We start from the raw sequence: 13,565 nt of genomic DNA, 5'->3' as shown, positions 1-13,565 counted from the left end.
GTGGCAGACTTGCCCCCTCGCTTGCAGATGAACCGCTGTCCAACTGTTACTACAAACTCATAAAGCCACAACTGCTATAGACGCTTATCTACTCCCTCAGCTATTAAAATACAACACCTCAAACATAACAGAAAGCTTGCTGTTAGGGTGAAGATGGTATTTCCTAAACGAAATTACTTAAGGCAGAAAACAGCCACAAGTAACATTTCTTGTGATGATTCTGGAAGGGGCATATCACATTTGTCTAACATTACTCGCAGTTTTAAACAACTGAATTTGGAAACTTATATAAGATCATTGGCACATAGGCTATAAAAGTAATCTTTGGTACACTGTTAATAGATTCCTTTATTTACATTACATAAACTTCTATTATTAAGAGCATTCACTAACAATTTCCGTATTTCATGAATGTATCTATATAGATAACCTTTAAAACAAACAAAATGGCTTATTTTTGTTGTATGCATTTATTCCTAGGGAGCCTCCCTACAAGTCAAGACTATTCTTTTAGTCAGAAATATTTCCATTGCTAGAAGCATTTTTAGAACAGAACAGATTTTTGCTATTATCATGGCTGTATCAAATGTTGCCCTGCATTTTAATGAAAATGGCCACATTCAAAGGCATTATCCACGACAAGAATCTCAGGTAGTGTGTTTGAAATCCAAACTCAGTCAGTTTAGTCCAACACCTGGTCAAGTCACAAAACTAAATGAATCCATTAAATTGCTTAATCAGCTAAATCATGTGACTTGATGCAGTCAAAAAGAGCCCCCCAAAGGATAATACATCCTCATAGAAACAGGACACTTTGAAAAAAAACAGTCTGGACACACAGAAAGGATGCCATTTTCTCTTCCTGACGATGTCTTGTTAGATTCCCTTTTCCAGATAGTTCCCCTTCTTTGCATCATTTCACTTGCTTCTTGCAGTCACGGCTTACAGATTTTCCTCTAATAGGAAACGTCCTTTGAATACTTGATGTGATTTGCAACCTCTGGTTAAAAATACTCAGAAACTTAACAGGGCATTTGGGCTGATAATGGCTTTTCCACTGTGACTCTTTAGGAATGAGGTAAGGTTGAGGGTTGCTCATGGCCACGTGGGGGAGGATCAGCCTTCCTGCCACTCTGGCTTGGCTGACCAATTACTTCCATTTCCTCAGTGAAATGGAACCTGGAAAGTCTTTGAACTACTTCCTCAAACAAGCAGCTTATTTTCTATTGTTTTTCAATACCAGGTCAGGTTTGGTCTGACTCACATGGGTGAACTAAGACTCTAGAACATCCCTGAGCTGGGGCTCAGATCCTGTCGTTAGCTGTCATGCAGATCCGGCCAGTGTATGACTTTAGGATTCCAACCTCCAAGATGCAGAAAGCCAAGTAGTTGGGAATTCAGTATATGGCCAATAGTTTTCTTGCAAAAAGTAAGGGAGTGTTTAATATGAGAAACTGATCCTGAGACACTAAGGCAAGAGAATCAGAGTGTGAAGTATAACATGTGAGGTCTATTTTTGTATTGCTGGACATCTGTTTGGTGGTTTCATATTATTTTCACAAGTCATTTTGGGCTTTCCTCCAAGAGGTAATAACAAAATTAATCAAAGACCCTTCCAAATAAAACTGTCCCCAACATGTCTGTGTGCCACGACCATTTTAGTATTTAAATGTGAAACCACGGTCATCTCCTCTGTAAGGTGGAGCCTGAAAAGACTGTGAAATACCAATGGGTTTAAGATATAAGATGAACAGAAAATAAAATCACATTCGACTGGGAACACAAACATACTTAAAAAAGGAGAAGGGAACAAGTCATGAAAAAGAGGGACTCAGAAGTGCTCAGGGATGATGAATTACTTAGGACAAATATGTGCAGACCCAGACAGGGAGATGAGTCTTTGAAAAGTCTGATTCAGAAAAATTGGCTGCTGTCCAGAGAGAAACAGAATGATAATATAAAATCGATTTAATGAGTAGAGATTAAAGGAGTTAATTATAAAGAGCTTGGGTAAATAATTATTACGATGTAAGACGGGACTCTCCCAAGATGTGATAGCTCCAAAGCACTTTGAAGACTGGGTGATTCAAATGTAGCAAACAGGTGCAAACAGAATGCCCACCACAACAGGAAATGACGTGTTTACCAAGTCAAAACACATAATGGGATTAAATTCAAATACATCCAATTGAGCTGAACGTCAAGGAAACCTTTTATCCCCCCCCTCCTAAATTTAATAAACACATCAAGTAGATAATGTATTTAGTCTTTGGTGGCGGCAGGAGGGAAGATAGTGAAATATTTGTTGCTAAGGAGATTTAAAATTAGACAGGTGGAGGGCAGGAATACATATTTCCTGGATTAGACTAAAAGAACATACAGTTTTCCCTCATCATGTCCATTTCCCTAAAGGTGATTTCACCCCAGATACGGCAGGGTATGTGAACATTACTGTTACAGATGTGTGGGTTTTTTATAGTTTTAACTCCTGGTTTGTGTAATTAATTGCTTTCTCTTCTAGATCCAGGGGTCTGCTACTAAGATGGCACCAGCCTTTGCCAGTGTGGTCTGCAGAGGCCACCACTGCCTTGGACTACTTGATTATTTCACGGACTCCCCAAAGCCCTCTTTCAAGCTTAATTGGAAATAGTAATAGCAACCCTAACTTGACTATTGTGATGTATTTTCTTTATTAAGTACAAATGTGTTGTTTCTAGGACATTGCCTACCAGGTTATAGGCACTTATGAAAAATTTCTGAATGAACAAAAGGCCAAAAATGAATTTCTCTTTCCATGTGTTAATGTACTTTGTGCCAAGCAACCTTAGTATAAAAATCTGTTGTTTTTCTCTTGCTTTTTCTTTTTAATGCAGGGAAAGTTATTCCTACTTGACACTCCCTCTCATAAATCTCTGACCTCTATTTTCTTCCTGGTGGTACATCTGCCACTCTTACATATCCATTGTTTCTTTTCATTTCTAGTAGATCCACCTTGTTCAATGAGACAGAATCAGTACCTAACACTGTTATTTCACAAGGGCATTGGGTACAAGGAACTGAAAACTTGGAATCCTTTTATTATTCCTTGAATTTATTTCTAAAAAAGTTTTTCCCTGTTTTTATAAACTTCAAGTAGCCCCAGAAATTTTTCTGGTGTATGTGGAAATTTACATAACTAGCAATAACTATTTTGGATATATTTAATGATTTTCACTTGTACCCATTGTATTACTTATGGGACTTTAGGGTATGTAGCAAAAATACATACTATGAAAAGAACTGTATTTTTTCTGCAATTGAAGCTGTGAGGTCAGCAATTTTCATCTCTAATTCTTAGGTTTATTACAGAAAAATCTGTAAGTGAGAAAAAGGCAAACATCCTGGCTCATTTCTCAAGTAGCAATGAGGATTTGGTACAGATACCTTTCAAATTTTCCCCAGAAAGGCCCTCAGAATGACCTTGAGGACAGCAGTGTCCACTATCTAATTCACTGAAATTTGTTATAGTCAAAATAGGCACAAATACTGAAAATAAACTTGGTAGAATATGTCTTGGCTTTCATATTAAATGCACCTTCTGGTGGCTACTGATATTTTGACCTCAATTATTTACTAAAAAAGCCTTTTGGAAGTTTTTGTGTTAAGCACCACTGAGTTGTTGTTATTTTTAAGTTTATTTATTTATGTTAGGGGGGAGGGAAAGGAGGCAGAAAGAGAGAGAATCCCAAGTAGGCTCCGTGCTGTCAGTGCAGAGCCCTAGGCAGGGCTTGAACTCATGAACTGCAAGATCGTGACTTGTGCCAAAATCAAGTCAGATGATTAACCAACTGAGCCACCCAGGTGCCCCAGAGTTTTGTTTTTGTAATGAACTACATATGATGTTTGTGGACATTCCTAAAAGATGCTAATATCAGGTCCTTTGATCAGAAATGTAATCTGGCACAACAGTCTTCTTTTAGTAGGCAAACCAAAGATGACTGGCATAACTTTGACTTTTCCAGGAGTGCAGCCCCGCAGAAATAAGATAAAGATGGCAGTGTGTACATCACTTAGCACACTCATTACTGTATGGTATGCATGTTCACACCCTGGATGCAGTGGAATCATCTCCAATCACCACAGATGGCACCTTGCATGTTGATTTTGTTTCCAGTCGGGGGTACAGGAGGCATCCTTGATGTAAGGAAGTCATCATTTCTGTTTGGATCATTCTTGGTCAGAACCCTTAATCCTACAGCCTGAATCTCTCTGCTAGTCACACTGCCCCTGAACTGACTGCTTTGGCTTGAACCTCTGGCAGGAGAAAGGGGTGAAATTAACTAGTTAAGGAATAACCACCTACTTCAGCTTTGGTGCTTTCCCCTAGTTCTTTTTTTGACTGTTACATTTGTCCCAATAGCATTTGGATCATCTGTGGCTCTCTAGATTCCTAGAACAGCATGGCAGCAAAGCTCTGTGTATTACACACTTTTTCTAGCCCCATCCTTTATCCTGACCAGTAGACATCAAAACGGTTCAAAACCATGGCCCATGGGATCGCCTCTGCAACCCCTCCATACATGTTTCACCAGCAGTCCTGTCATACAGTTTGAATTCATTTCTGTAGAACAATCCATGAACACTTTACTGTGGAGACATAGTATTATATAAAGCCTAATATTAAACATTATGAAAAATACATATTTACAGAAGAAACTACAAAATACAACTATGTACAATAATATCTGTTACCTTTAAATTACATAAATTCTTTATAATTCTCCAGATTAATAAATTAGACATAGCAACAACAGAAATAGCTGGCACCTCTGTAGGGCATGAAGCAAATGTTTTATAAAATCACACAGTGCATAGTTTTTATCCAAGAGATCTTCAGATACATTCTCAATGCCTTGAATAGCCCGTGTCTGAAAGGAAGGACATTGTAATTAGAGACGCAGCTGGGTGTATCCTAGTTGTTTGTTCCATTTATGAAGATTACAAATGGATAAGGCTAACAGAAATGACTAACGTTCAATATAGCTTAGAGTGAGACCATTCCCGGAGGGGCCAGGTCATCTCATTCAGAACCACGGATTACTACAATGGGAAGAAACCAGTAATTCTGGTCCATCCTCTCTTATTTTACAGGCCCAGAGAGGCAAAGAAACTAACTCAGGTTATACAGCTTGGTAACGTGCGTTAGTCCCAGAACTAGAACCAGAATTCTACTTTTGGACATCTGAAGCTAACCATAGCATAGCTAGCTCTTTCAGGAGTGCCCAGGATACCTCTATGGAAGACCCTGAAGCAAGTCATAATAAGACAAATGAACTTCCAAGATCCCCCAGAGCTCCCTCCATCCTGGAGCTTCTTAAAGAATGTGACATGCGAAAACCTTAATTTACTATATAGATAAATTAAGGGGTAATTATTCAAAATACAAGAGTATTATCTGACTGACAAAGGATGCCTTTAAATAGCAGCTCTCACATGTTTTTGTGCTTCACAGATTATTAACTAGTTAACACAGTGGTTAGGTGGGTGGGAACGAGGGGTGCAGAGAACTTAAGAAAATCGAGGATCAGTTAGAAATGGAGATTAAAAAAACTGAAATAATGTTTAAAGAATGATCTGATTTGTAGATGGACATGGGTCCATGTGGCAAGGAACTGAGACCTATATCTATAGCCGTGTGAGTGTGCCATCTTGAAGTGGATCCTGCAATCCCAGTTGAGTCTTCAGATGACTGCAGCCCTAGCCAACACCTTGACTACAGCATCATGAATGACTCTGGACCAAAACCACCTCCTAAATTCCTGATCTACAGAAACTGAGGTAAGAAATGTTGAATTAAACTGCTAAATTTTAGGGCAATTTGTTAGGCAGTAATAGATAACGAATATGATGTAACTTTGAGTTAGCCTCTGTAATAAATTAGGTCTAAAAGATGTCAAGTAATTAGTGTCTGACCAAAGCATTGCCTTATGAAGTTTATATATTCTTTACTAAAATTTTTGTTTACAAGATTGTTTCATGCTTATTCTAAAAAAAATGTAGTATATAGAACAGAAGAAAAATGTACTTTATTATACTGCTCTGAGAAATTTGTCTACTATTGCAATATATTTCTTTCTAGTCTTTTCTCCCCCACTCGCCATGTGTTATTTTTGTTTGTTTTGCTTTCTGCTTTTTTTAAAAACTCAATATATTTAGAAAGCTATCCATGTTATTATAATATCCTCAAAAGTATCATTTTTAATGACCGCATTGTATTCTAGTAAGTGAATGCACCATGGTGTACTCAGTTCTCCATTGTTAAACCTTTGGGTTTTTTTCACTTAAACTTTTGGCTATAAATATTGTCATGCATAAGACTTTTTCAGTACTAGGTGACAAGACAAGAGTATATTAAGGACTTTGATACATATGGCCAAATTCTTCTTCAAAGGGATTTTTGATCTGAACCCTCAGTTGTGATTTTAAAGCATCTTCCCCAGAAAAGAGCCTTACTGCTTAGAAAAGAAATGTTAAGCAGAATCCTTAAGAGAGGGCATCCTAGGCCAGATAGGAAGAGATCCCACACCAGTCGGTGCTCAGCAGTGGGAGTCCCCTCCCCACTCTGCCTCTCCTCCCTGTTGTTACTCTCTAAGGGTCTTTGGGTAGAAGAAGAAAGGGCTGGTGCACTTTGGAAGAGCTTTAGGTTATTAATCATTCCCAGGGGTATCATATCTTGATAGATGAACTTGTAAGTTAATGAAGTAAGTTCCTACCTCTGTGATACTCTGGATTCACATTTTCGTAGATTGGAAACAAGGGGTTTTCTTGTTCACTCCGTAGCTTCCTTGCTCTGAGGACATCTCTTACGCACTGATGTAGGTATACATACTGACACTAAGAAAAAGTAGAAAATGTGTCAGAGGAAGGCAAGTTCTCAAGCACAAGAAAGACAAGAGATGCTTCTAAAGCATCAAGAGTGATGGGATTCTATATGGTTAGCAAAAATTTCTTGATCATTTCACTAACAGTCTCTGGTACATAGAAGAGTGACTGCTTCCTCTTAGCACTAAGAAGAGAATAATGGTAATGAGGAGAGAAGGTGGTATTTATTTATTCTTTTCTTATGTTATGCATATTTATAGAGTATGTTCTATGAGTGCCTGGAATTATGTCTGGCACATAGTTGGTCCTCCACAAATATTAAATAGATGACTGCCAAACACTGTGCTCCGCATTTTATATAAATTATCTCATTTGATTATTTTGACAACCTCATGCAGTAGATATAAGCATCCATAGGAAAGGAGACTCAGAGAAGTTAAATAGCTTCTTACACAGCCAATAAATGGGACTCTAGAATTTGATCCTAGGGTTCATATTCATGTTCTTTTCACTATACTAGTTTTCTTAGATGACTTCTAATTTCATTGTGTTATTCTTAGTTTTTAAAATCTGTATTTTATTTTGGAAGAGCACAAGTGAGGGAGGGGCAGAGAGAAGGGGACAGAGAACCTGAAGCTGTCTCTGTGCTGACCGGCTGACAGCAGTGAGCCCGATGTGGGGCTTGAACTCATGAACCATGAGATCAGGACCTGAGCTGAAGGCAGATGTTCAACTGACTGAGCCACCCAGGCGCCCCTAATTTCATTGTATTATTATATGAGAAAATCATTTCACTGCATACTCTTTTGTTCTCTTTTTTTTGGGAGGATAGTGAGAAAAAGAAGGCATATATGATAGATGCCCTGGACCATCAGTTCCTTGAGGGCAAGGTCAGTGTCTTATGTATCTCGGTTCTCTCAGCATCTCAGTCTGGCACAAGGAAGAATCTTGAAGATGTTGGCTGGTGACAGAACTTCAGAGAGTTACACAGTGAGAAGAGACTCACCTCTGTCAACTATCTGGTAACTAATTACTTTTGAAATAGAAGCAAAGAAGAGTCGGTGTTTTGGTGACCATAAAGACATACAAAACCTCCACTGGAAACAGAGGTTTAGACACAAGCAGCTAAACGTGTACATTGAGCTTCCTTCCTGCTACCAGCAGAGCTGTCTAGTAAGGAAAAGAATGTCCGTGGAAACTCAGTGCTTGGCTTTGGGCTCCTGTAATGACACAGCCGCTTCTCAGGGCCCAGGGAGAGAGAGGGCTGGAAGGGAAACACGATAGTGCATGAGGGACACTGGGCTCTTAGTCTGCGTCCAGCTGGCCTAAGCCGAATCACAGTGTTTCTCAAGAAACATCTAGAAAACATCTGAGGTCTCTTCTAGACCTAACATCCTTTGGCTACTAAAAAGTATGTCTTTGTGGTGCTGTCAGTTAGATGGATATTGAAAAACATTCCTGGATCCTGTGTTTAAGGTGACTGGTGTGTTATTTTACAGTATTTTAAAGGTTTGAGTCACAAAGCAATTCACAAAGTCTCACAAAGTGAAACTATATGATCTTCTCTTTTACCAATGAACTTGAGAAGTAGACCAGTATTTATTTTCATGGGTGGACACTAGGCATTGCCCCTGATTGGAAGCTAGCCTAGGCATCTACCAAAGGGACTTCATAACGTAGGTCTGGTATAATCATTAGATCAGTACATTTCAAAGAAACAAGTTGATCATAAATGAGGCCTGCATTAATATTAATCTCTGCTTGTTATGAGTATTTTATGCCACCTTGATCTTGAAAATTCAAGGAGGGAACTTTCCTGAAAATGGTTTTAGATAGGCAGTTTCTTTTTCCATCTTCAAAACAATCTACCAAATTATAGACTGACATTTCCTGTTTCTTCTCATCCAAAGCATGAATCATATTTTCAATTGTACTGGGATATTAAATTACTTTAGGACCTTAAAATTCAGCTGTAAATGAACTCTATTACATCTATGCTTTGCCTTACTAATAAATTCTTCAACAATGATCCACTATGGGCTTTGAAACCAGTTAATGTTCATTAATTTGTGTTGCCTTAAATATAAATTCTTCTTTTCCCAATAGAATGATTGCTACTAAAAATGAAAATGATTACTACGAAAACCTTCAGACTGTTAATGTGCTTCCCACTTTATTCTTAATGAAAACTACAGCCTAATATATGATTCTTGGATCTTAAGAGATAATTTCTGGCTCTGTCTAGCTAAGTGGTGAAGCCTCAATTCCATTCAATTTCACCAACAGTTGTAGTACTAGGTAGTATTTATAGAATAATAGCCTTTTATGGTCCCTGAGTTTACAGTTTAGCAGAGGGGCAGATATGTGAACAAATACCTACAAGGTTATAAATGTAAGCTAGCACTGTGTGTAACACTTCATGTGTAAGAGACCCTCAGGTTCACTTTTGCGGGAGAGAAGTCTCAACCGAAGGAAAAGGTAAAAATTTGAAAAAGAAGTAGGAGACTCCAAATGTTGTAAATAATATAAACTGCATATGTATTTTAGAAGCTGCGAGCAGTCTAGGGTAGCTAAAATGTAGGGTGCATGGGTCATGAGAAACCCCAAGGACAATCCCCTAAATGGGAACTGAGATGCTTATTCCTACAGCATCGCACTGTTTCCTCCGATGGGAAGCAGATGCGTTTAACAGACTGTGCCTGTATCACTTATTGTTCTTTAACAAGCTATTGCTTCATCCTGGGAGTCAGGATGCGAATTTCCCCGAAAGCAGGCTAAAGAAGAAGGGACATATTTGAAAATCTCCTGTCCAATGACTATTTGTTTAGAAATCCTTACTCTTTGATATATTTATTAAAATTTGTGAAGACTTGCATCCCTTTGTATCCCAAATAAGGCAAAATAAAAGTAAAGGTGCCTGTCCCCAAGAACCCAGAAAAGTAAAAGGAATGTCTTTCCTTCTTTGCTTCCCTTGGCTGAGCTGTGGATCACACTTGCTCTTAGTACCAAGCGAGCCGTACCAGTGCTGGGGCCAGGGTTTCTGGGACTAGAAACCCACCCCCGGGCATGGGGTTAAAACAAGGCAGATATTATCTGAATATTGTTTGGGATTTCATTTGACAGAGAGAAAATGTCTCTTACTATCATGTTTATTTTATTATAATCAAAAGAATCAAAGGTGATTCTGACCCAGGAAGGGAAACCTTTCTTAATTTCAGCAGACCCTAAAACAATGGGTTATGTTATGGTATGAATCTGGAGAAGTAAGTGGAGCCTAGTTATGAAGAGGACTGTAGACAAAGACAAGAGTTTGAACTGCATTGGAAAGCAATGGAGAGCTCGTCAAGATTTTTATGCAGGGAGCTGACACAGCTAGCAAAAATACTGTGTTGGAGGCAGTGGTGACCATGAGCCGGTAGGGCAGAGGCCGGTGGTAGGAGATAACACCGGGAGGTTACCACAGTAGGGCCCCATGTGAGCTGATTAAGAGCTGAGCAAGGACAGTGGCAGTTAGGTGGGAGAATAGAAGGAAGGAAAGATGTTGGATGACAGGACACTGTGACAAAACTGAACTGGACAGGACTCTGTGATTGCTTGAATGTGGGAACCATGGGAAAATAAGTCAGAATCTTAGCTTGGGAAAACATCTGGGAGGCAAGATGGATGGCAGCACCGTCACCCAAAACTGGATGGAGCAAGAGGGGGAGGAGCGCTTTCGTTGTTTGTTTAAAGACAATGAGTTCGGTTTTGAGTTTTTAAGTTTGAGATGACTGTAAAACTTCCAGGTGGAACTGTCTGTAGGCAGGCACGCAAGTCGTTGCTGGAAGAGGAGAAGGAGCCTTGGGACACGCAAGCTTGTACGTGGCTCTTCAAGCCCTGAGATGCCACCAAGAATGAAGACGGAGGGAAGGAGGAGCGGCACCTTGAGGACAGGACGGTGGGGACCCAACTGCTCAAAGGGCAAGCTGAGGAATACGAACCGTAGACTCTCAGAAGTTAGGAGGAGAAGAAGAAGGATAGAGGGGGCAGAAGGAGGTACGTCCAGGAAGGAGGAAGAGCCAGGGCACATGGGGTCACCCTGCCCCGGAAGTCTGCCTGTGATATTTACAATAGGAGTGGCTGCTCTTTGCCGCAGTGCATCTCCAGAGTGCCAGGCAGAAGTGTGCAAGGGACACGTGTCAAGAAGCCTCTAACAATAACTAAGGAGCCTGAACACACACTCTCTCTCTCTCCTTCTCTCAGACACACACACACACACACACACACACACACACACACACACACACTCCTCCAGACTACTTACAGTGTAGTAAGCAGTCTTACTCAATCCCCAGATTACAAATTAAACATGGTTTGAGTTTGTAGAAATGACAACAAGTACTGAAACACTGATCCTGACTTTTTAGCCACATCATTGTAGGATATCTGTTCATTCATCTAATAGGCTATATGTATATATATATATATAGCATTTTGAGAGAAGGAAAATGAATTCCTACAGTCTTGGAGCTGGTAGTCTTGTGGAGAAAGATGAAGGAGAAGAGTTATGCTACAGTGTGGTGTAATTCTGCAAGCCTTAATGAAGTAACAGAGCTAGACAGCTATGTTCAGGTCATCAAAGCTACCGAAACTGTTTATGTGATAGACAAATGGGAAATGCTATAGAGGATGGTTGTGGTCAATTTCCTCAGCACAGAAGAGATGCAGACAGGGAGGGGGTCCTGATGCAATGCAACAGGAAGTGCTTGGCACCACCCACAAAGCACTGGGGTGGTAAAAAAGAAATCTGAATTTAATAGGACCTCTAGGGGCTCCTGAGTGGCTCAGTCGGTTAAGGGTCTGACTTCAACTCAGGTCATGATCTCACAGCTTGTGAGTTCAAGCCTTCGCGTCAGGCTCTGAGCTGTCGGCACAGCCTACTTTGGATTCTGTGTCTCCCTCTCTCTCTACCCTCCCTCTCCCCTCTCTCTCTCAAAAATAAATAAACGTTAAAAAATTTTAATGGAACTTCTAGATCCAGTGACCTGCTGACAAAATTACAGGGAATAGAGGAATATATTACCACCATGAAAAAGCAGTCAGATCCAGAATGTGGGGGGAAAAAAATCTATGAAACAAATTAAGCTGGTGTTTTTAAAAAATAAAAGGCTTGGAAAACAAGGGAGGATTATTATAGATTTAAAAGAAACTTAAAAGAGACTTCAACCAAAGATAGTATGTGGGCTTAGTTTGGATTCTTATGCAAAGTAAGTGTAGAAAGTAATTTCTGAGATAATTAGGGATATTTGAACACTGACTGGATGTTAGATGATATTAAGGGATTATGGTTAAAATTGTTAGGTGTGATAATGGTATTCTGGTCACCATTTTAAGCAGAGTCCTTATCTGTAAAACATGTATATATACAGTATTTAAGGATGAAATGGTGTGATAAGGAGGATTTGCTTTAAAAATAAGGTCATGGGCTGGGGGGATGGTGTATGGGGGATGTAGATGAAAAAAGAACATAGAATGCTGATAATTGTAGATGCTGGGGTTTGGGTGCATGGAAACGCACTCTACAATTTCCCCTAGATATATGAATTTAAAAATCCATAATAAAATATTGAAAATATAGTATAATAATTGCTACGATGAAAGTACTCCCAGCCCAGGACAGTGGTGGGACAGAGGGTCCAGGTGTGGCCACTGCCTATGGGAAGCAAGGATGCCAGTATTTCTCCAGATGGGTTACAGAATATGAGATCTGCAGGATAGTAACATGTGCTGCACAAGGGAAGAATCCAGCCGTCAAGGTGGTTGGGAATAGTGGGTTCAACAAACCTCAAGGGGAGCCTGCGCTGCAGAGCATTGCTGTTTTGTGGAGCATGCCCGCCTCCATCGTGGTCCTGTGTACTGTAACCGAAAGACGGCATATGGCGGCATGTTGGGCTTTTCACCTTTCTGACCACGGGAATTTATATATATACATATATATAGATAGAGGATTTTGTAGAGTTGCTTGGGAAACACAAGGGTAGGAGAACTTGAGTCTCATAAGGCAATGACACAGGGGAGTAACAAGCTTGGTCTGTGTGCGGGCACAGAGGCGACCCTGAGGCCGTTGGGCTGAGGGCCTGGGCCTCTCATGAATGGGTTCGAGTCTCAGCTCGGCCACTTCAGAGCTGTGCAAAGCCCTTTAGCCTCTGCATCTCATTCTAGCCTGGAAATGGGAAACAATAGCTCTCTTGTCTGTTTTTTTGTGAAATTTTAATGAGATAACATGTTCAAAAATGCCCTGCAAATGTCAAAGGACAGCACAAATGGAAGTGTTTGTTCTCTGCAGTCCATGTGCAGTCCTTTGGGGTCTCCAGAAGTGGGTGGGCAGCTGGGGTGGGCTGGAGGAGAGGAGAGACTGTAGTCTGTTTCTTCTTTCCTACCAGAAGCTCTGGTACTTACTAGCCAGCCTATCTGAAAATGATCTTCAAGATTGGCCTGGCCTTTCCCTCATGTACAATGCATTGATTTAAAACAGTCCATCCTGCTTCCTACCCACCTAAAGAAGACGGGCAACCAGCTCAGTGGAGAAAAGCACACACACCCCATGCTCAAGGTCACTGAAATACGTTTAAAATGACAAGTCCGACAGAACGCCTATATTCAGTTCTCTTTCTCTTCCTACTGAGTCACGGTCATTTGCCCTTGTCAAATTAAAGCCTTGGACA

At 40.2% G+C, this 13,565-nt stretch overlaps 1 protein-coding gene across 2 annotated transcripts in view; it reads right to left on the bottom strand.

The window, feature by feature from the left end:
• Positions 1–4,723: 4,723 nt before the first annotated feature.
• The window catches only part of PTPRB (protein tyrosine phosphatase receptor type B), a 114,314-nt gene continuing 105,472 nt past the window's right edge, over positions 4,724–13,565 (bottom strand). For both annotated transcript variants that reach the window (XM_029955233.1, XM_029955235.1), the window contains 2 exons: positions 6,753–6,873; positions 4,724–4,907 (listed from right to left, as the gene is read on the bottom strand). In XM_029955233.1, the coding sequence (XP_029811093.1) occupies positions 4,885–4,907; positions 6,753–6,873 (144 nt within the window). In that variant the 3' untranslated portion in view covers positions 4,724–4,884. The remainder of the gene's footprint in view (positions 4,908–6,752; positions 6,874–13,565) is intronic.

The sequence above is a fragment of the Suricata suricatta genome, chromosome 10 (genome assembly GCF_006229205.1).
Source record: "Suricata suricatta isolate VVHF042 chromosome 10, meerkat_22Aug2017_6uvM2_HiC, whole genome shotgun sequence".
NCBI lineage: Eukaryota > Metazoa > Chordata > Mammalia > Carnivora > Herpestidae > Suricata > Suricata suricatta.
This window is presented reverse-complemented; position numbering and strand designations above follow the sequence as displayed.